General features: G+C 44.0%; 1 protein-coding gene across 1 annotated transcript in view; it reads right to left on the bottom strand.

The window, feature by feature from the left end:
• The window catches only part of LOC139411771 (C-myc promoter-binding protein-like), a 151,232-nt gene that overhangs the window by 79,636 nt on the left and 46,787 nt on the right, over nt 1-24,809 (bottom strand). Inside the window, exons 3-5 of the mRNA XM_071158504.1 lie at nt 22,509-22,755; nt 19,638-19,707; nt 12,547-12,716 (exon numbers count right to left, since the gene is read on the bottom strand). Of these exons, the coding sequence (XP_071014605.1) occupies nt 12,547-12,716; nt 19,638-19,707; nt 22,509-22,755 (487 nt within the window). The remainder of the gene's footprint in view (nt 1-12,546; nt 12,717-19,637; nt 19,708-22,508; nt 22,756-24,809) is intronic.

Below are 24,809 nucleotides of genomic sequence, written 5' to 3'. Positions count from 1 at the left end.
AGTCTATTCAGAGTGTTTATATGCTGTTTAATATGACATGTAGCCTATTCAGAGTGTTTATATACTGTTTAATATGACATGTAGTCTATTCAGAGTGTTTATATGCTGTTTAATATGACATGTAGTCTATTCAGAGTGTTTATATGCTGTTTAATATGACATGTAGTCTATTCAGAGTGTTTAATATGACATGTAGTCTATTCAGAGTGTTTAATATGACATGTAGCCTATTCAGAGTGTTTAATATGACATGTAGTCTATTCAGAGTGTTTAATATGACATGTAGTCTATTCAGAGTGTTTAATATGACATGTAGTCTATTCAGAGTGTTTATATGCTGTTTAATATGACATGTAGTCTATTCAGAGTGTTATATACTGTTTAATATGACATGTAGTCTATTCAGAGTGTTTAATATGACATGTAGTCTATTCAGAGTGTTTAATATGACATGTAGTCTATTCAGAGTGTTTATATGCTGTTTAATATGACATGTAGTCTATTCAGTGTTTAATATGACATGTAGCCTATTCAGAGTGTTTATATGCTGTTTAATATGACATGTAGTCTATTCAGAGTGTTATATACTGTTTAATATGACATGTAGTCTATTCAGAGTGTTTAATATGACATGTAGTCTATTCAGAGTGTTTAATATGACATGTAGTCTATTCAGAGTGTTTAATATGACATGTAGTCTATTCAGAGTGTTTAATATGACATGTAGTCTATTCAGAGTGTTTATATACTGTTTAATATGACATGTAGTCTATTCAGAGTGTTTAATATGACATGTAGTCTATTCAGAGTGTTTAATATGACATGTAGTCTATTCAGAGTGTTTAATATGACATGTAGTCTATTCAGAGTGTTTAATATGACATGTAGTCTATTCAGAGTGTTTAATATGACATGTAGTCTATTCAGAGTGTTTAATATGACATGTAGTCTATTCAGAGTGTTTAATATGACATGTAGTCTATTCAGAGTGTTTAATATGACATGTAGTCTATTCAGAGTGTTTATATACTGTTTAATATGACATGTAGTCTATTCAGAGTGTTTAATATGACATGTAGTCTATTCAGAGTGTTTAATATGACATGTAGTCTATTCAGAGTGTTTAATATGACATGTAGTCTATTCAGAGTGTTTATATACTGTTTAATATGACATGTAGTCTATTCAGAGTGTTTAATATGACATGTAGTCTATTCAGAGTGTTTAATATGACATGTAGTCTATTCAGAGTGTTTAATATGACATGTAGTCTATTCAGAGTGTTTATATACTGTTTAATATGATATGTAGTCTATTCAGAGTGTTTAATATGACATGTAGTCTATTCAGAGTGTTAATATGACATGTAGCCTATTCAGAGTGTTTACTATGACATGTAGCCTATTCAGAGTGTTTAATATGACATGTAGTCTATTCAGAGTGTTTATATGCTGTTTAATATGACATGTAGTCTATTCAGAGTGTTTAATATGACATGTAGTCTATTCAGAGTGATTAATATGACATGTAGTCTATTCAGAGTGTTTAATATGACATGTAGTCTATTCAGAGTGTTAATATGACATGTAGTCTATTCAGAGTGTTAATATGACATGTAGTCTATTCAGAGTGTTAATATGACATGTAGTCTATTCAGAGTGTTTAATATGACATGTAGTCTATTCAGAGTGTTTAATATGACATGTAGTCTATTCAGAGTGTTTAATATGACATGTAGCCTATTCAGAGTGTTTAATATGACATGTAGTCTATTCAGAGTGTTTAATATGACATGTAGTCTATTCAGAGTGTTTATATACTGTTTAATATGACATGTAGTCTATTCAGAGTGTTTAATATGACATGTAGTCTATTCAGAGTGTTTAATATGACATGTAGTCTATTCAGAGTGTTAATATGACATGTAGTCTATTCAGAGTGTTTATATGCTGTTTAATATGACATGTAGCCTATTCAGAGTGTTTATATGCTGTTTAATATGACATGTAGTCTATTCAGAGTGTTTAATATGACATGTAGTCTATTCAGAGTGTTTAATATGACATGTAGTCTATTCAGAGTGTTTAATATGACATGTAGTCTATTCAGAGTGTTAATATGACATGTAGTCTATTCAGAGTGTTAATATGACATGTAGTCTATTCAGAGTGTTTATATACTGTTTAATATGACATGTAGTCTACTCAGAGTGTTTAATATGACATGTAGTCTATTCAGAGTGTTAATATGACATGTAGTCTATTCAGAGTGTTTATATGCTGTTTAATATGACATGTAGTCTATTCAGAATGTTTAATATGACATGTAGTCTATTCAGAGTGTTAATATGACATGTAGTCTATTCAGAGTGTTTAATATGACATGTAGTCTATTCAGAGTGTTTAATATGACATGTAGTCTATTCAGAGTGTTAATATGACATGTAGTCTATTCAGAGTGTTTAATATGACATGTAGTCTATTCAGAGTGTTTAATATGACATGTAGTCTATTCAGAGTGTTTAATATGACATGTAGACTATTCAGTGTTTAATATGACATGTAGTCTATTCAGAGTGTTATATACTGTTTAATATGACATGTAGTCTATTCAGAGTGTTTAATATGACATGTAGTCTATTCAGAGTGTTAATATGACATGTAGTCTATTCAGAGTGTTTAATATGACATGTAGTCTATTCAGAGTGTTTATATGCTGTTTAATATGACATGTAGCCTATTCAGAGTGTTTATATACTGTTTAATATGACATGTAGTCTATTCAGAGTGTTTATATGCTGTTTAATATGACATGTAGTCTATTCAGAGTGTTTATATGCTGTTTAATATGACATGTAGTCTATTCAGAGTGTTTAATATGACATGTAGTCTATTCAGAGTGTTTAATATGACATGTAGCCTATTCAGAGTGTTTAATATGACATGTAGTCTATTCAGAGTGTTTAATATGACATGTAGTCTATTCAGAGTGTTTAATATGACATGTAGTCTATTCAGAGTGTTTATATGCTGTTTAATATGACATGTAGCCTATTCAGAGTGTTTATATACTGTTTAATATGACATGTAGCCTATTCAGAGTGTTTATATGCTGTTTAATATGACATGTAGTCTATTCAGAGTGTTTATATGCTGTTTAATATGACATGTAGTCTATTCAGAGTGTTATATACTGTTTAATATGACATGTAGTCTATTCAGAGTGTTTAATATGACATGTAGTCTATTCAGAGTGTTTAATATGACATGTAGTCTATTCAGAGTGTTTATATGCTGTTTAATATGACATGTAGTCTATTCAGTGTTTAATATGACATGTAGCCTATTCAGAGTGTTTATATGCTGTTTAATATGACATGTAGTCTATTCAGAGTGTTATATACTGTTTAATATGACATGTAGTCTATTCAGAGTGTTTAATATGACATGTAGTCTATTCAGAGTGTTTAATATGACATGTAGTCTATTCAGAGTGTTTAATATGACATGTAGTCTATTCAGAGTGTTTAATATGACATGTAGTCTATTCAGAGTGTTTATATACTGTTTAATATGACATGTAGTCTATTCAGAGTGTTTAATATGACATGTAGTCTATTCAGAGTGTTTAATATGACATGTAGTCTATTCAGAGTGTTTAATATGACATGTAGTCTATTCAGAGTGTTTAATATGACATGTAGTCTATTCAGAGTGTTTAATATGACATGTAGTCTATTCAGAGTGTTTAATATGACATGTAGTCTATTCAGAGTGTTTAATATGACATGTAGTCTATTCAGAGTGTTTAATATGACATGTAGTCTATTCAGAGTGTTTATATACTGTTTAATATGACATGTAGTCTATTCAGAGTGTTTAATATGACATGTAGTCTATTCAGAGTGTTTAATATGACATGTAGTCTATTCAGAGTGTTTAATATGACATGTAGTCTATTCAGAGTGTTTATATACTGTTTAATATGATATGTAGTCTATTCAGAGTGTTTAATATGACATGTAGTCTATTCAGAGTGTTAATATGACATGTAGCCTATTCAGAGTGTTTACTATGACATGTAGCCTATTCAGAGTGTTTAATATGACATGTAGCCTATTCAGAGTGTTTAATATGACATGTAGTCTATTCAGAGTGTTTATATGCTGTTTAATATGACATGTAGTCTATTCAGAGTGTTTAATATGACATGTAGTCTATTCAGAGTGATTAAAATGACATGTAGTCTATTCAGAGTGTTTAATATGACATGTAGTCTATTCAGAGTGTTAATATGACATGTAGTCTATTCAGAGTGTTAATATGACATGTAGTCTATTCAGAGTGTTAATATGACATGTAGTCTATTCAGAGTGTTTAATATGACATGTAGTCTATTCAGAGTGTTTAATATGACATGTAGTCTATTCAGAGTGTTTAATATGACATGTAGCCTATTCAGAGTGTTTAATATGACATGTAGTCTATTCAGAGTGTTTAATATGACATGTAGTCTATTCAGAGTGTTTATATACTGTTTAATATGACATGTAGTCTATTCAGAGTGTTTAATATGACATGTAGTCTATTCAGAGTGTTTAATATGACATGTAGTCTATTCAGAGTGTTAATATGACATGTAGTCTATTCAGAGTGTTTATATGCTGTTTAATATGACATGTAGCCTATTCAGAGTGTTTATATGCTGTTTAATATGACATGTAGCCTATTCAGAGTGTTTATGGTATGTCCAGGTAGTCACAACAATAGATGGGTGTTGGTTAAATGGTGATTATAATGAACAGAGGGAATTTGGAGCGACTCTATATTTTTTCTTCCTGTGAGCGAGAAGCGGTTTTTAGCAGAGCGGTTGGAAAGGACGTGGAGCGGCGCCCCGTGAGCGATGAGACGGACCTCCAACCGCTCACACTCTGACTGGAGAACATACATGAACCACACAGAGTTAGTCTTGTAATACTTGTATCTAGTGCACCATAATCAACCATTAATCACCGTGCTTCTCAGTGAAACTTAAATAAGAATCAGGGTTTTCTCTGGATAAAAAAGGGGACTTAGGTGGTGGGTGTGGCCGGGGGCTTGGCAAGGAGCCCTTTTTGGACTTAAGAGGCCCGCCCAATCATTTTCTATGCAGACAAATCCCTGAGCATTTAAAAAGCAATACATATATCTGACCTTGTACCAGCTAGGTTACCCTCTCTCTCTGTATTTACTCTCTCTGTCTACATCTGACCTTGTACCAGCTAGGTTACCCTCTCTCTCTGTCTTTACTCTCTCTGTCTACATCTGACCTTGTACCAGCTAGGTTACCCTCTCTCTCTGTCTTTACTCTCTCTGTCTACATCTGACCTTGTACCAGCTAGGTTACCCTCTCTCTCTGTATTTACTCTCTCTGTCTACATCTGACCTTGTACCAGCTAGGTTACCCTCTCTCTCTGTCTTTACTCTCTCTGTCTACATCTGACCTTGTACCAGCTAGGTTACCCTCTCTCTCTGTATTTACTCTCTCTGTCTACATCTGACCTTGTACCAGCTAGGTTACCCTCTCTCTCTGTCTTTACTCTCTCTGTCTACATCTGACCTTGTACCAGCTAGGTTACCCTCTCTCTCTGTCTTTACTCTCTCTGTCTACATCTGACCTTGTACCAGCTAGGTTACCCTCTCTCTCTGTCTTTACTCTCTCTGTCTACATCTGACCTTGTACCAGCTAGGTTACCATCTCTCTCTGTCTTTACTCTCTCTGTCTACATCTGACCTTGTACCAGCTAGGTTACTCTCTCTCTGTCTTTACTCTCTCTGTCTACATCTGACCTTGTACCAGCTAGGTTACCATCTCTCTCTGTCTTTACTCTCTCTGTCTACATCTGACCTTGTACCAGCTAGGTTACTCTCTCTCTGTGTTTTAACCTTCTCTCTCTACACATTCTAAATCTAGCCTAAATCCTAGAGACAAACACAGAGCAATTTGATTCCTGGAAACCCAGGATTATGCTCTTAGAGACAGATCACATAACATCATAATATACCGTCTGTGGATCACAGCCAAAAGGCTTTTCTGATCTCCTACTGTGTTTAGGTTGTTTTCTAACTGTTCCCAGAAGAGGGTATAGTCAGGTAACAGAACAGCCTTCTGTCAGAGGGTATAGTTAGGTACAGAACAGCCTTCTGTCAGGGGGTATAGTCAGGTAACAGAACAGCCTTCTGTCAGGGGGTATAGTCAGGTAACAGAACAGCCTTCTGTCAGAGGGTATAGTCTAGTATAGAACAGCCTTCTGTCAGAGGGTATAGTCAGGTAACAGAACAGCCTTCTGTCAGAGGGTATAGTTAGGTAACAGAACAGCCTTCTGTCAGAGGGTATAGTCTAGTATAGAACAACCTTCTGTCAGAGGGTATATTCAGGTACAGAACAGCCTTCTTTCTGTCAGAGGGTATAGTCTAGTATAGAACAGCCTTCAGTCAGGGGGTATAGTCTAGTATTGAACAGCCTTCTGTCAGAGGGTATAGTCTAGTATAGAACAGCCTTCTGTCAGAGGGTATAGTCTAGTATAGAACAGCCTTCTGTCAGAGGGTGTGTTCTCCCTGTGTATACAGTCTAGTACAGAACAGCCTTCAGTCAGAGGGTGTGTTCTGCCTGTGTATACAGTCTAGTACAGAACAGCCTTCAGTCAGAGGGTGTGTTCTCCCTGTGTATACAGTCTAGTACAGAACAGCCTTCAGTCAGAGGGTGTGTTCTGCCTGTGTGTACAGTCTAGTACAGAACAGCCTTCAGTCAGAGGGTGTGTTCTGCCTGTGTATACAGTCTAGTACAGAACAGCCTTCAGTCAGAGGGTGTGTTCTGCCTGTGTGTACAGTCTAGTACAGAACAGCCTTCAGTCAGGGGGTGTGTTCTCCCTGTGTGTACAGTCTAGTATAGAACAGCCTTCAGTCAGAGGGTGTGTTCTGCCTGTGTGTACAGTCTAGTACAGAACAGCCTTCAGTCAGGGGGTGTGTTCTCCCTGTGTGTACAGTCTAGTATAGAACAGCCTTCAGTCAGAGGGTGTGTTCTGTCTACAGTCTGCACTGTCCTGTATGCTGTAAAGTGTTCATACCTTGTGTTAGTAGATGTCTGGGTCAGTGGCTGACAAGCTCAGTTTAAAGGGAAGCCTGGTCTGTGTGCAGAATGAGGGGCAGTACACCAGGACCTCCTGACTGTCTCTACGACCTTGGCCAGTAAAACACAGCTCACCTACCACACTCACAGTTGGGCAACCCACGAGACAGACAGAACCAAACGGAGTGGTTGCACGCCAGCCGTCGTTTTGACCCCCTGGTTGCGTCGTGTTTAGTTTTAAGCCCGGTGCTACCGTAGATATCCTGGGTTCAGGTCCTGTTAGTTTTATTCAGACCTGGGTTCAGGTCATGTTAGTTTTAAGCCCGGTGCTACCGTAGATATCCTGGGTTCAGGTCATGTTAGTTTTAAGCCCGGTGCTACCGTAGATATCCTGGGTTCAGGTCCTATTAGTTTTATTCAGACCTGGGTTCAGGTCCTATTAGTTTTATTCAGACCTGGGTTCAGGTCATGTTAGTTTTATTCAGACCTGGGTTCAGGTTCTATTGGTTTTATTCAGACCTGTGTTCAGGTCATGTTAGTTTTATTCAGACCTGGGTTCAGGTCCTATTAGTTTTATTCAGACCTGTGTTCAGGTCATGTTAGTTTTATTCAGACCTGGGTTCAGGTCCTATTAGTTTTATTCAGACCTGTGTTCAGGTCATGTTAGTTTTATTCAGACCTGGGTTCAGGTTCTATTGGTTTTATTCAGACCTGTGTTCAGGTCATGTTAGTTTTATTCAGACCTGGGTTCAGGTCCTATTCGTTTTATTCAGACCTGGGTTCAGGTCATGTTAGTTTTATTCAGACCTGGGTTCAGGTCCTATTAGTTTTATTCAGACCTGTGTTCAGGTCATGTTAGTTTTATTCAGACCTGGGTTCAGGTTCTATTGGTTTTATTCAGACCTGTGTTCAGGTCATGTTAGTTTTATTCAGACCTGGGTTCAGGTCCTATTAGTTTTATTCAGACCTGTGTTCAGGTCATGTTAGTTTTATTCAGACCTGGGTTCAGGTTCTATTAGTTTTATTCAGACCCGTGTTCAGGTCATGTTAGTTTTATTCAGACCTGGGTTCAGGTTCTATTGGTTTTATTCAGACCTGTGTTCAGGTCATGTTAGTTTTATTCAGACCTGGGTTCAGGTCCTATTAGTTTTATTCAGACCTGTGTTCAGGTCATGTTAGTTTTATTCAGACCTGGGTTCAGGTTCTATTGGTTTTATTCAGACCTGTGTTCAGGTCATGTTAGTTTTATTCAGACCTGGGTTCAGGTCCTATTAGTTTTATTCAGACCTGGGTTTCACCACATAGCTCCACTTTCAGACCCCAGAGACAGAGATGGGGTTGTATTTTAGGTAGTATTCAATAGGTCCACTAAGCCTAGGCAAGCTCAATCAAGCTGCTAGCTAGCTGTTACCTTGCTGCCTGTCACTGTGGTGTTTACAGAGAAGCTAGCTAGCTACTAGCTAGCTGTTACCTTGCTGCCTGTCACTGTGGTGTTTACAGCGAAGCTAGCTAGCTACTAGCTAGCTGTTACCTTGCTGCCTGTCACCGTGGTGTTAATAGAGAAGCTAGCTAGCTACTAGCTAGCTGTTACCTTGCTGCCTGTCACCGTGGTGTTTATAGATAAGCTAGCTAGCTAATAGCTAGCTGTTACCTTGCTGCCTGTCACTGTGGTGTTTACAGAGAAGCTAGCTAGCTAGTAGCTAGCTGTTACCTTGCTGCCTGTCACTGTGGTGTTTCTGCTTGGTGGTTACTCTTTGAAGCCAAGATCCTTCCGGCAGCTGTGACTGCCTATCTATTTCTGGTTGTATCTGTTCCATTTCATTCTTGTGTGTGTGTGTGTGTGTGTGTGTGTGTGTGTGTGTGTGTGTGTGTGTGACCCACTTTCGCTGCTGGCGTGTGCTGTGCGTCACCGTGGTTTCCTGGTGCCCCAGTATGGGTAATGTTTTGGCTGAGGTCCTCCTCAGCTGTTGTTGTGTGTGAATGTGTCAATGCCTGCCACAAGAGGTAGACATGCCACCAGAGGTCTCTTCGCAGTCCCCAAGTCCAGAACAGACTATGGGCGGCGCACAGTACTACATAGAGCCATGACTACATGGAACTCTATTCCACATCAGGTAACTGATGCGAGCAGTAAAATAATTTAGAAAACAGATAAATATACACCTTCTGGAACAGCGGGGACTGTGAAGAGACACACAGACACACACACACACACACACACACACTAGCACACACACACACACACACACTGGCACACGTACAGTGTAATATTATTGTATGGTGGTTTTACACACACCCTATCTTTTGCTTTATATGTGATGTACAGTAAGTGCTTTAATGTATTTAGACCCCAGGAAGAGTATCTGCTGCCTTGACAGGAACTAATGGGGATCCATAATAATAAACCCCAGGAAGAGTATCTGCTGACTTGACAGGAACTAATGGGGATCCATAATAAACCCCAGGAAGAGTATCTGCTGCCTTGACAGGAACTAATGGGGATCCATAATAATAAACCCCAGGAAGAGTATCTGCTGCCTTGACAGGAACTAATGGGGATCCATAATAATAAACCCCAGGAAGAGTATCTGCTGCCTTGACAGGAACTAATGGGGATCCATAATAATAAACCCCAGGAAGAGTATCTGCTGCCTTGACAGGAACTAATGGGGATCCATAATAAACCCCAGGAAGAGTATCTGCTGCCTTGACAGGAACTAATGGGGATCCATAATAAACCCCAGGAAGAGTATCTGCTGCCTTGACAGGAACTAATGGGGATCCATAATAAACCCCAGGAAGAGTATCTGCTGCCTTGACAGGAACTAATGGGGATCCATAATAATAAACCCCAGGAAGAGTATCTGCTGACTTGAAGGGAACTAATGGGGATCCATAATAAACCCCAGGAAGAGTATCTGCTGCCTTGACAGGAACTAATGGGGATCCATAATAATAAACCCCAGGAAGAGTATCTGCTGCCTTGACAGGAACTAATGGGGATCCATAATAATAAACCCCAGGAAGAGTATCTGCTGCCTTGACAGGAACTAATGGGGATCCATAATAATAAACCCCAGGAAGAGTATCTGCTGCCTTGACAGGAACTAATGGGGATCCATAATAAACCCCAGGAAGAGTATCTGCTGCCTTGACAGGAACTAATGGGGATCCATAATAATAAACCCCAGGAAGAGTATCTGCTGCCTTGACAGGAACTAATGGGGATCCATAATAAACCCCAGGAAGAGTATCTGCTGCCTTGACAGGAACTAATGGGGATCCATAATAACAAACCCCAGGAAGAGTATCTGCTGCCTTGACAGGAACTAATGGGGATCCATAATAAACCCCAGGAAGAGTATCTGCTGCCTTGACAGGAACTAATGGGGATCCATAATAAACCCCAGGAAGAGTATCTGCTGCCTTGACAGGAACTAATGGGGATCCATAATAAACCCCAGGAAGAGTATCTGCTGCCTTGACAGGAACTAATGGGGATCCATAATAATAAACCCCAGGAAGAGTATCTGCTGCCTTGACAGGAACTAATGGGGATCCATAATAAACCCCAGGAAGAGTAGCTGCTGCCTTGACAGGAACTAATGGGGATCCATAATAAACCCCAGGAAGAGTAGCTGCTGCCTTGGCAGGAACTAATGGGGATCCATAATAAACCCCAGGAAGAGTATCTGCTGCCTTGACAGGAACTAATGGGGATCCATAATAAACCCCAGGAAGAGTATCTGCTGCCTTGACAGGAACTAATGGGGATCCATAATAATAAACCCCAGGAAGAGTAGCTGCTGCCTTGACAGGAACTAATGGGGATCCATAATAAACCCCAGGAAGAGTATCTGCTGCCTTGACAGGAACTAATGGGGATCCATAATAAACCCTAGGAAGAGTATCTGCTGCCTTGACAGGAACTAATGGGGATCCATAATAAACCCCAGGAAGAGTATCTGCTGCCTTGACAGGAACTAATGGGGATCCATAATAAACCCCAGGAAGAGTATCTGCTGCCTTGACAGGAACTAATGGGGATCCATAATAAACCCCAGGAAGAGTATCTGCTGCCTTGACAGGAACTAATGGGGATCCATAATAAACCCCAGGAAGAGTATCTGCTGCCTTGACAGGAACTAATGGGGATCCATAATAAACCCCAGGAAGAGTATCTGCTGCCTTGACAGGAACTAATGAGGATCCATAATAAACCCCAGGAAGAGTAGCTGCTGCCTTGACAGGAACTAATGGGGATCCATAATAAACCCCAGGAAGAGTATCTGCTGCCTTGACAGGAACTAATGGGGATCCATAATAAACCCCAGGAAGAGTATCTGCGGCCTTGACAGGAACTAATGGGGATCCATAATAAACCCCAGGAAGAGTATCTGCTGCCTTGACAGGAACTAATGGGGATCCATAATAAACCCCAGGAAGAGTATCTGCCGCCTTGACAGGAACTAATGGGGATCCATAATAAACCCCAGGAAGAGTATCTGCTGCCTTGGCAGGAACTAATGGGGATCCATAATAAACCCCAGGAAGAGTATCTGCTGCCTTGGCAGGAACTAATGGGGATCCATAATAAACCCCAGGAAGAGTATCTGCTGCCTTGACAGGAACTAATGGGGATCCATAATAAACCCCAGGAAGAGTATCTGCCGCCTTGACAGGAACTAATGAGGATCCATAATAAATACAAATGCGTAGGTGTGTGTGTGTGTGTCCACGTGTATGAGAGTGTGTGGATGCGTGTCCACGTGTGTGAGAGTGTGTGGATGCGTGTCCACGTGTGTGAGAGTGTGTGGATGCGTGTCCACGTGTGTGAGAGTGTGTGGAAGTGTGTCCACGTGTATGAGAGTGTGTGGATGTGTGTCCACGTGTATGAGAGTGTGTGGATGTGTGTCCGCGTGTATGAGAGTGTGTGGATGTGTGTCCACATGTATGAGAGTGTGTGGATGTGTGTCCACGTGTGTGCGAGTGTGTGGATGTGTGTCCACGTGTGTGAGAGTGTGTGGATGCGTGTCCACGTGTGTGAGAGTGTGTGGATGTGTGTCCACGTGTGTGCGAGTGTGTGGATGTGTGTCCACGTGTATGAGAGTGTGTGGATGTGTGTCCACGTGTATGAGAGTGTGTGGATGTGTGTCCACGTGTATGAGAGTGTGTGGATGTGTGTCCACGTGTATGAGAGTGTGTGGATGTGTGTCCACGTGTATGAGAGTGTGTGGATGTGTGTCCACGTGTGTGAGAGTGTGTGGATGCGTGTTTGTTTGTTAAGATAACATTCATTGGACCTAGTGCGTGCATGTGGATGGGTGTGCATGGTGGAATAACCATTCTCGCAAGGTTAGGTGTGTGTGTGTGTGTGTGTGTGTGTGTGTGTGTGTGTGTGTGTGTGTGTGTGTGTGTGTGTGTGTGTGTGTGTGTTACCTTCTCTCCAGAGGATCCGGTCAGTACGAAGGTGGAGAAGACAGGCAGGGGGTATTTGGTCTGGGCCGGCCAGGCCTCGATGGTGGCCCCCATGGGCAGACAGAACAGAGGCACGGACTCAGGCAGGGGGAAAGACTCATAGTCCTCCTCAGGATACCTGCTAAACAGACCTGGAGGGAGGGAGGGAGGGAGGGAGGGAGGGGAAAGGGGAAAGGGGAGAGGAGGGAGTGAGGGAAGGAGAGGGAGAGAAGGAGAGGGGGAGGGAAGGAATGAAGGAGATCACACCTCAATAAAATGGGGGTTAATGTAGAATGTTTCTATCATAATGAACCACTAAACAGATATGGGTTAATGTAAAATGTTTCTACCATAATGAACCACTAAACAGCTATGGGTTAATGTAGAATGTTTACAACCTAATGAACCACTAAACAGCTATGGGTTAATGTAGAATGTTTACATCCTAATGAACCACTAAACAGCTGTGGGTTGATGTAGAATGTTTACATCCTAATGAACCACTAAACAGCTATGGGTTAATGTAGAATGTTTACAACCTAATGAACCACTAAACAGCTATGGGTTAATGTAGAATGTTTACATCCTAATGAACCACTAAACAGCTGTGGGTTGATGTAGAATGTTTACATCCTAATGAACCACTAAACAGCTATGGGTTAATGTAGAATGTTTACAACCTAATGAACCACTAAACAGCTATGGGTTAATGTAGAATGTTTACAACCTAATGAACCACTAAACAGATATGGGTTAATGTAGAATGTTTACATCCTAATGAACCACTAAACAGATATGGGTTAATGTAAAATGTGTCTATCATAATGAACCACTAAACAGATATGGGTTAATGTAGAATGTTTACAACCTAATGAACCACTAAACAGATATGGGTTAATGTAGAATGTTTACATCCTAATGAACCACTAAACAGATATGGGTTAATGTAAAATGTGTCTATCATAATGAACCACTAAACAGCTATGGGTTAATGTAGAATGTTTACATCCTAATGAACCACTAAACAGCTGTGGGTTGATAGAGAACTCTCTCTCATTTAATGTATCATGACATAATCATCATTACATGCAACACTAGGCAGTTCCTGTAGCACTAAGCAGTCGCTGACAGATAACGAAGTCGTTGTTAATTAGGCCTAGTCATTGTCCATAGACGACAATTAGCTACACTTAGGCCTAGCTCAGTAATTACACTATTATGTAGGCCAAACTCTAGGCAGTGTTTTGGACTGGTGAGCATCATGCTGTCCCAAAGAAAGGGAGTCATTTTCTGACTTGGGTGAAACTATCCCTTTAAGGCTCTAGGAGCGTGTATTGGCATCATTAACAGTGTTTAACCCAGAACACTGTCTGTCTCACAACACGCCACCACACGTCTTAACAACCCTGCCTGGCCCATATCCTCTGGGATATATATCTCTCTCTCTTACCGGCTCATCAGCCAACCAGGGAGAATCTCTGATACATCAGCCAACCGGGGACATTCTCTGATACACCAGCCAACCAGGGAGAATCTCTGATACATCAGCCAACCAGGGAGAATCTCTGATATATCAGCCAACCAGGGAGAATCTCTGATACACCAGCCAACCAGGGAGAATCTCTGATATACCAGCCAACCAGGGAGAATCTCTGATACATCAGCCAACCAGGGAGAATCTCTGATACATCAGCCAACCAGGGTGAATCTCTGATATATCAGCCAACCAGGGAGAATCTCTGATACATCAGCCAACCAGGGATAATCTCTGATATACCAGCCAACCAGGGAGAATCTCTGATACATCAGCCAACCAGGGAGAATCTCTGATACATCAGCCAACCAGGGAGAATCTCTGATACATCAGCCAACCAGGGAGAATCTCTGATACATCAGCCAATCAGGGAGAATCTCTGATACATCAGCCAACCAGGGAGAATCTCTGATACATCAGCCAACCAGGGAGAATCTCTGATACATCAGCTAACCATGGAGAATCTCCGATACATCAGCCAACCGGGGACATTCTCTGATACATCAGCCAACCGGGGTGAATCTCTGATATATCAGCCAACCAGGGACAATCTCTGATATACCAGCCAACCAGGGAGGATCTCTGATATATCAGCCAACCAGGAAGAATATCTGATACATCAGCCAACCAGGGTGAATCTCTGATATATCAGCCAACCAGGGAGAATCTCTGATACACCAGCCAACCAGGGAGAATCTCTGAAATACCAGCCAACCAGGGAGAATCTCTGCTACATCAGCCAACCAGGGAGAATCTCTGATACATCAGCCAACCAGGGAGAATCTCTGATACACCAGCCAACCAGGGAGAATCTCTGATACACCAGCCAACCAGGGAGAATCTCTGACACACCAGCCAACCAGGGAGAATCTCTGATATACCAGCCAACCAGGGAGAATCTCTGATACATCAGCCAACCAGGGAGAATCTCTGATACACCAGCCAACCAGGGAGAATCTCTGATACACCAGCCAACCAGGGAGAATCTCTGATACACCAGCCAACCAGGGAGAATCTCTGATACATCAGCCAACCAGGGAGAATCTCTGATACATCAGCCAACCAGGGAGAATCTCCGATACATCAGCCAACCGGGGACATTCTCTGATACATCAGCCAACCAGGGTGAATCTCTGATATATCAGCCAACCAGGGACAATCTCTGATATACCAGCCAACCAGGGAGGATCTCTGATATATCAGCCAACCAGGAAGAATCTCTGATACATCAGCCAACCAGGGTGAATCTCTGATATATCAGCCAACCAGGGAGAATCTCTGATACATCAGCCAACCAGGGATAATCTCTGATATACCAGCCAACCAGGGAGAATCTCTGATACATCAGCCAACCAGGGAGAATCTCTGATACATCAGCCAACCAGGGAGAATCTCTGATACATCAGCCAACCAGGGAGAATCTCTGACACACCAGCCAACCAGGGAGAATCTCTGATATACCAGCCAACCAGGGAGAATCTCTGATACATCAGCCAACCAGGGAGAATCTCTGATACACCAGCCAACCAGGGAGAATCTCTGATACACCAGCCAACCAGGGAGAATCTCTGATACACCAGCCAACCAGGGAGAATCTCTGATACATCAGCCAACCAGGGAGAATCTCTGATACATCAGCCAACCAGGGAGAATCTCCGATACATCAGCCAACCGGGGACATTCTCTGATACATCAGCCAACCAGGGTGAATCTCTGATATATCAGCCAACCAGGGACAATCTCTGATATACCAGCCAACCAGGGAGGATCTCTGATATATCAGCCAACCAGGAAGAATCTCTGATACATCAGCCAACCAGGGTGAATCTCTGATATATCAGCCAACCAGGGAGAATCTCTGATACATCAGCCAACCAGGGATAATCTCTGATATACCAGCCAACCAGGGAGAATCTCTGATACATCAGCCAACCAGGGAGAATCTCTGATACATCAGCCAACCAGGGAGAATCTCTGATACATCAGCCAACCAGGGAGAATCTCTGATACACCAGCCAACCAGGGAGAATCTCTGATACACCAGCCAACCAGGGAGAATCTCTGATACACCAGCCAACCAGGGAGAATCTCTGATACACCAGCCAACCAGGGAGAATATCTGATACATCAGCCAACCAGGGAGAATCTCTGATACATCAGCCAACCAGGGAGAATCTCTGATACACCAGCCAACCAGGGAGAATCTCTGATACATCAGCCAACCAGGGAGAATCTCTGATACATCAGCCAACCAGGGACAATCTCTGATATACCAGCCAACCAGGGAGAATCTCTGATACACCAGCCAACCAGGGAGAATCTCTGATATACCAGCCAACCAGGGAGAATCTCTGATACATCAGCCAACCAGGGAGAATCTCCGATACATCAGCCAACCAGGGAGAATCTCCGATACATCAGCCAACCGGGGACATTCTCTGATACATCAGCCAACCAGGGTGAATCTCTGATATATCAGCCAACCAGGGACAATCTCTGATATACCAGCCAACCAGGGAGGATCTCTGATATATCAGCCAACCAGGAAGAATCTCTGATACATCAGCCAACCAGGGTGAATCTCTGATATATCAGCCAACCAGGGAGAATCTCTGATACACCAGCCAACCAGGGATAATCTCTGATACACCAGCCAACCAGGGAGAATCTCTGATACACCAGCCAACCAGGGAGAATCTCTGATATACCAGCCAACTAGGGAGAATCTCTGATACATCAGCCAACCAGGGAGAATCTCTGATACACCAGCCAACCAGGGAGAATCTCTGATACATCAGCCAACCAGGGAGAATCTCTGATACATCAGCCAACCAGGGACAATATCTGATACACCAGCCAACCAGGGAGAATCTCTGATACACCAGCCAACCAGGGAGAATCTCTGATACACCAGCCAACCAGGGAGAATCTCTGATACATCAGCCAACCAGGGAGAATCTCTGATACATCAGCCAACCAGGGAGAATCTCCGATACATCAGCCAACCGGGGACATTCTCTGATACATCAGCCAACCAGGGTGAATCTCTGATATATCAGCCAACCAGGGACAATCTCTGATATACCAGCCAACCAGGGAGGATCTCTGATATACCAGCCAACCAGGGAGAATCTCTGATACATCAGCCAACCAGGGAGAATCTCTGATACACCAGCCAACCAGGGAGAATCTCTGATACACCAGCCAACCAGGGAGAATCTCTGATACATCAGCCAACCAGGGAGAATCTCTGATACATCAGCCAACCAGGGACAATCTCTGATATACCAGCCAACCAGGGAGAATCTCTGATACACCAGCCAACCAGGGAGAATCTCTGATATACCAGCCAACCAGGGAGAATCTCTGATACATCAGCCAACCAGGGAGAATCTCTGATACATCAGCCAACAGGGACAATCTCTGATATACCAGCCAACCAGGGAGAATTCCTCCTACCCTGCTGTAGACATCCATGACTCATCACTAGAGCATTTGCATTGAACAACCAAGTAACTGTGGGGGAAAAAAGCTACAACCGTTTATCGTCACAATGAACAGTGTAGAGAAAAAAAGTGTCCACATTTACTCGCTCACCAGAGAGAATCCAAACCCTGTTATAAACATGAATGACTAACCAGCCAACCAGAGAGAATCCAAACCCTGTTATAAACATGAATGACTCACCAGCCAACCAGGGAGAATCCAAACCCTGTTATAAACATGAATGACTCATAACCAGAGAATTAGCATAAAAATGACAAGTACCACATGTATGTACCCACCCCAAAAAGTACCAAAACCTTTTATCAGTCAAAATGAGCAGCTGGAGACATTTGTCTGTGAATGCTGGCTATAGAAGTCTCATGTATTTTCCTGTACAGGAGAGCAAGGGGATTGGAGGGAGTCTCCAGTATCATGTATTTTCCTGTACAGGAGAGGAGGAGGATTGGAGGGAGTCTCCAGTATCATGTATTTTCCTGTACAGGAGAGCAGGAGGATTGGAGGGAGTCTCCAGTATCATGTATTTTCCTGTACAGGAGAGCAGGAGGATTGGAGGGAGTCTCCAGTATCATGTATTTTCCTGTACAGGAGAGCAGGAGGATTGGAGGGAGTCTCCAGTATCATGTATTTTCCTGTACAGGAGAGCAGGAGGATTGGAGGGAGTCTCCAGTATCATGTATTTTCCTGTACAGGAGAGCAGGAGGATTGGAGGGAGTCTCCAGTATCATGTATTTTCCTGTACAGGAGAGCAGGAGGATTGGAGGGAGTCTCCAGTATCATGTATTTTCCTGTACAGGAGAGCAGGAGGATTGGAGGGAGTCTCCAGTATCATGTATTTTCCTGTACAGGAGAGCAGGAGGATTGGAGGGAGTCTCCAGTATCATGTATTTTCCTGTACAGGAGAGCAGGAGGATTGGAGGGAGTCTCCAGTATCATGTATTTTCCTGTACAGGAGAGCAGGAGGATTGGAGGGAGTCTCCAGTATCATGTATTTTCCTGTACAGGAGAGCAGGAGGATTGGAGGGAGTCTCCAGTATCATGTATTTTCCTGTACAGGAGAGCAGGAGGATTGGAGGGAGTCTCCAGTATCATGTATTTTCCTGTACAGGAGAGCAGGAGGATTGGAGGGAGTCTCCAGTATCATGTATTTTCCTGTACAGGAGAGCAGGAGGATTGGAGGGAGTCTCCAGTATCATGTATTTTCCTGTACAGGAGAGCAGGAGGATTGGAGGGAGTCTCCAGTATCATGTATTTTCCTGTACAGGAGAGCAGGAGGATTGGAGGGAGTCTCCAGTATCATGTATTTTCCTGTACAGGAGAGCAGGAGGATTGGAGGGAGTCTCCAGTATCATGTATTTTCCTGTACAGGAGAGCAGGAGGATTGGAGGGAGTCTCCAGTATCATGTATTTTCCTGTACAGGAGAGCAAGAGGATTGGAGGGAGTCTCCAGAGGAACATCAGGGGTTGCGTCCCAAATGGCCCCCTATTCCCTATGTAGTGCACTACTTTTGACCGAGGCCTATAGGGAATAGGGCGCCAATTGGGACAATGAATCAGTCCAATGGAATGTCAGCCTGTCCATCAATGGGGCTCGTTGTGTTTCAGATGAAAAGAACTGGCCAGAGAGGCCTGCTTATCAGTCCCTCTTATTAAATAAAGCTTAAATAAACACATGTTGTTTAAATCAGTGTGAAGCGACCAGACGACAGGGCCTCGGACACTGACTGGGCTCTATGAGGATAGTACTGTTCCAACTGTGTCTGACCCTACCAAGAGACAACAGCACATCACGTATACAGCAGCCCACGTAATGCTAATGGCCCTTAAACAGGTAGTTGCAGTTCTTGGTTCTTGGTTGTTGTGTGTGTATATGATATACCATGACAAATGTCTGTTTTAAAGACGGGCAATAATATCATCGTGACTGCGGAGATATTCCACCTCCTGTGTGGTGGTGTGCAGGAGATACATATCTAAGGGTCAGGGGTTTCTACAGATAAATGTTGTTTCTCCTCTTCCGGGGACGTTCACTCACCTGCCTTGTAGGCTATGGTGTTGGGTTTGGCCACAGACTTCTTGTAACACAGATAGACAGAGGAACCCCACTGAAAACAGAGACGACACGTGTTGTTCGGATTGGAATCACATCACACTCTTTCTTTCCAAACACACAGCGCCGGGAATCAGTTGAGTAAGGTGTTGACAATAGCCGTCGACAGTGGACCCTGAATTATGACAGGGGAGGGGACAGTGGAGGGGTCAGGGGAGGGGACAGTGGAGAGGTCAGGGGAGGGGACGTTGGAGAGGTCAGTGGAGGGGACAGTGGAGAGGTCAGGGGAGGGGACAATGGAGAGGTCAGGGGAGGGGACAGTGGAGGGGTCAGGGGAGGGGACAGTGGAGAGGTCAGGGGAGGGGACAGTGGAGAGGTCAGGGGAGGGGACAGTGGAGAGGTCAGGGGAGGGGACAGTGGAGAGGTCAGGGGAGGTGACAGTGGAGAGGTCAGGGAGGGGACATTGGAGAGGTCAGGGGAGGGGACGTTGGAGAGGTCAGGGGAGGGGACAGTGGAGAGGTCAGGGGAGGGGACAGTGGAGAGATCAGGGGAGATGACAGTGGAGAGGTCAGGGGAGGGGACAGTGGAGAGGTCAGGGGAGGGGACAGTGGAGAGGTCAGGGGAGGGGACAGTGGAGAGGTCAGGGGAGGTGACAGTGGAGAGGTCAGGGGAGGTGACAATGGAGAGGTCAGGGGAGGGGACAGTGGAGAGGTCAGGGGAGGGGACAATGGAGAGGTCAGGGGAGGTGACAATGGAGAGGTCAGGGGAGTTGACAGTGTAGGGGTCAGGGGAGGGGACAGTGAAGAGGGGAGGTGACAGTGGAGAGGTCAGGGGAGGGGACAGTGGAGAGGTCAGGGGAGTTGACAGTGGAGGGGTCAGGGGAGGGGACAGTGGAGGGGACAGTGGAGGGGTCAGGGGAGAGGTCAGGGGAGGGGACAGTGGAGAGGTCAGGGGAGGTGACAGTGGAGAGGTCAGGGGAGGTGACAATGGAGAGGTCAGGGGAGGGGACAGTGGAGAGGTCAGGGGAGGGGACAATGGAGAGGTCAGGGGAGGTGACAATGGAGAGGTCAGGGGAGGTGACAGTGTAGGGGTCAGGGGAGGGGACAGTGAAGAGGGGAGGTGACAGTGGAGAGGTCAGGGGAGGGGACAGTGGAGAGGTCAGGGGAGTTGACAGTGGAGGGGTCAGGGGAGGGGACAGTGGAGGGGACAGTGGAGGGGTCAGGGGAGAGTGTTTTACAGTAGGGGGTTTGGTAGAAGAGCGTTTTACAGTAAGGGGTTTGGTAGAAGAGCGTTTTACAGTAGGGGTTTGGTAGAAGAGCGTTTTACAGTAGGGGGTTTGGTAGAGGAGCGTTTTACAGTAGGGGGTTTGGTAGAAGAGCGTTTGGTAGAAGAGCGTTTTACAGTAGGGGGTTTGGTAGAAGAGCGTTTTACAGTAGGAGGTTTGGTAGAAGAGCGTTTTACAGTAGGGGGTTTGGTAGAAGAGCGTTTTACAGTAGGATGTTTGGTAGAAGAACGTTATAGGGTTTGGTGTGGGTGTTGGTGTTTCTGTCATGAAGGAAGGAGGGGGTTTGGTGTCTCTGTCATGAAGGAAGGAGGGGGTTTGGTGTCTCTGTCATTAAGGAAGGAGGGGGTTTGGTGTCTGTCATTAAGGAAGGAGGGGGTTTGGTGTCTCTGTCATTAAGTAAGGAGGGGGTTTGGTGTCTCTATCATTAAGTAAGGAGGGGGTTTGGTGTCTCTGTCATTAAGTAATGAGGGGGTTTGGTGTCTCTGTCATTAAGGAAGGAGGGGGTTTGGTGTCTGTCATTAAGTAAGGAGGGGGTTTGGTGTCTCTGTCATTAAGTAAGGAGGGGGTTTGGTGTCTCTGTTACAGTCATTATTGTTTGGCTAACCCTCCTCCTGGATAGCTCCCCTCCTGCAGGATTGTGCTCCAGCCCTGCTCTAACACGCCTGATTAAGCTAACCAAGGTCTCTGGGAGCAGCTGATGCATAAAATAAGATGTGATAAAAACCTGCTGGACTAATGTTTCTGTTAATACACAGCATCCATGTTATCTCTACCTCTCTCTGTTAACACACAGCATCCATGTTATCTCTACCTCTCTCTGTTAACACACAGCATCCATGTTATCTCTACCTCTCTCTGTTAACACACAGCATCCATGTTATCTCTACCTCTCTCTCTCTGTTAACACACAGCATCCATGTTATCTCTACCTCTCTCTCTCTGTTAACACACAGCATCCATGTTATCTCTACCTCTCTCTCTGTTAACACACAGCATCCATGTTATCTCTACCTCTCTCTCTGTTAACACACAGCATCCATGTTATCTCTACCTCTCTCTCTCTGTTAACACACAGCATCCATGTTATCTCTACCTCTCTCTCTCTGTTAACACACAGCATCCATGTTATCTCTACCTCTCTCTCTGTTAACACACAGCATCCATGTTATCTCTACCTCTCTCTCTGTTAACACACAGCATCCATGTTATCTCTACCTCTCTCTCTCTGTTAACACACAGCATCCATGTTATCTCTACCTCTCTCTCTCTCTGTGTTAACACACAGCATCCATGTTATCTCTACCTCTCTCTGTTAACACACAGCATCCATGTTATCTCTACCTCTCTCTCTCTCTGTGTTAACACACAGCATCCATGTTATCTCTACCTCTCTCTCTGTTAACACACAGCATCCATGTTATCTCTACCTCTCTCTCTGTTAACACACAGCATCCATGTTATCTCTACCTCTCTCTCTCTGTTAACACACAGCATCCATGTTATCTCTACCTCTCTCTCTGTTAACACACAGCATCCATGTTATCCCTCCCTCCCTCCCTCCCTCATCTCACCATACTGCTGTTGAGGTTCTTGTCCACCTTGCAGAAGGTGTGTGGTGGCGTCTCTCCCTTGCCGGGGATGATGACACAGATGTCTGTGACGGCCAGGGCGGCGTAGGTCTGGCTCTCCGTGGCGCGGCGATACGTCACGTAGATCCTCTGTGAGGAGGTGGAGCTTATGTTGGCAGGGCGTCCGGAGGGCGTGGTCTGGATGATGTGGCAACCCTGCTTCAACCGCTCCTTCCACTCATACAGAACACTGGGAGGAGGAGAGGAATCTGTAATTTAGCTACGACCCTAACCATGACCTCTAACCCTGACCTCTGACCCTGCTTCAACTGCTCCTTCCACTCATACAGAACACTGGGAGGAGGAGAGGAATCTGTCATTTAGCTACGACACTACCCATCTAACCCTGACCTCTGACCCTGCTTCAACCGCTCCTTCCACTCATACAGAACACTGGGAGGAGGAGAGGAATCTGTCATTTAGCTACGACACTAACCATGACCTCTAACCCTGACCTCTGACCCTACTTCAACCGCTCCTTCCACTCATACAGAACACTGGGAGGAGGAGAGGAATCTGTCATTTAGCTACGACCCTAACCATGACCTCTAACCCTGACCTCTGACCCTGCTTCAACCGCTCCTTCCACTCATACAGAACACTGGGAGGAGGAGAGGAATCTGTCATTTAGCTACGACCCTAACCGTGACCTCTAACCCTGACCTCTGACCCTGCTTCAACCGCTCCTTCCACTCATACAGAACACTGGGAGGAGGAGAGGAATCTGTCATTTAGCTACGACCCTAACCACGACCTCTAACCCTGACCTCTGACCCTGCTTCAACCGCTCCTTCCACTCATACAGAACACTGGGAGGAGGAGAGGAATCTGTCATTTAGCTACGACCCTAACCACGACCTCAAACCCTGACCTCTGACCCTGCTTCAACCGCTCCTTCCACTCATACAGAACACTGGGAGGAGGAGAGGAATCTGTCATTTAGCTACGACACTAACCGTGACCTCAAACCCTGACCTCTGACCCTGCTTCAACCGCTCCTTCCACTCATACAGAACACTGGGAGGAGGAGAGGAATCTGTCATTTAGCTACGACACTAACCGTGACCTCTAACCCTGACCTCTGACCCTGCTTCAACCGCTCCTTCCACTCATACAGAACACTGGGAGGAGGAGAGGAATCTGTCATTTAGCTACGACCCTAACCGTGACCTCTAACCGTGACCTCTGACCCTGACCCTGCATCAACTGCTCCTTCCACTCCTTCCACTCATACAGAACACTGGGAGGAGGAGAGGAATCTGTCATTTAGCTACGACACTAACCGTGACCTCTAACCGTGACCTCTGACCTCTGACCCTGCATCAACTGCTCCTTCCACTCCTTCCACAATATCAGTTGTTTATTCATAAAACCCTAGACCTGTTTTTTTCATTGAAGTTGTTAGGTTTTTGTCCCATCCTACATTCTTTAAAAATAATATCCCCTAATAGCAGGGACAGCACCATCTAGTGATCAGAACCTGGTAATATCAGGATGTAGGAGGGGACATAAATTACTTCAATGACTAATTTATCAGAACAGGGGGGAGGGGGACACTCAAATTGACTAAGAATACATGACATAATATGAAGAAACAATACTCCAAGCAGCAGCTCCATACTTGTTAAATATAGAGAACTGATACTTTGTACTCGTTGTTGGGTTGGGAATCCATGGGTGGCGTTTGACCCCAAAAACAAAGCTATTCCTCATGTCTTACTCTTTGTTAGAAAACAAAGTTAGGTCCACACTGTGACGCTCAGAGGCTTAGTCTTCACTGCAACACAGCAGAGATCATTTCAGGCTAAAAACAAGACGTTGAACCACGTTCTGCTGATCCTAATATGTATCATTCTGCTAGCTAAAAACTCTCTAAAACTAAGAGGTTGGAGCAAGGGCCTATTTCAATTAGCTAAGTAGTGGTGACGGACAGCTGCGGTTTCCATAGTAACCGCACGGTTTATAAACAGTTCACTACCAGTTGGGTCTCCTCTCAGTCAGAGATGTGTCTAATTAACCAGTCTGCTATAGTTGGGTCTCCTCTCAGTCAGAGATGTGTCTAATTAACCAGTCTGCTATAGTTGGGTCTCAGTCAGAGATGTGTCTAATTAACCAGTCTGCTATTGTTGGGTCTCAGTCAGAGATGTGTCTAATTAACCAGTCTGCTATAGTTGGGTCTCCTCTCAGTCAGAGATGTGTCTAATTAACCAGTCTGCTATAGTTGGGTCTCAGTCAGAGATGTGT

Source organism: Oncorhynchus clarkii, chromosome 6 (assembly GCF_045791955.1).
Source record: "Oncorhynchus clarkii lewisi isolate Uvic-CL-2024 chromosome 6, UVic_Ocla_1.0, whole genome shotgun sequence".
Lineage (NCBI taxonomy): Eukaryota > Metazoa > Chordata > Actinopteri > Salmoniformes > Salmonidae > Oncorhynchus > Oncorhynchus clarkii.
This window is presented reverse-complemented; position numbering and strand designations above follow the sequence as displayed.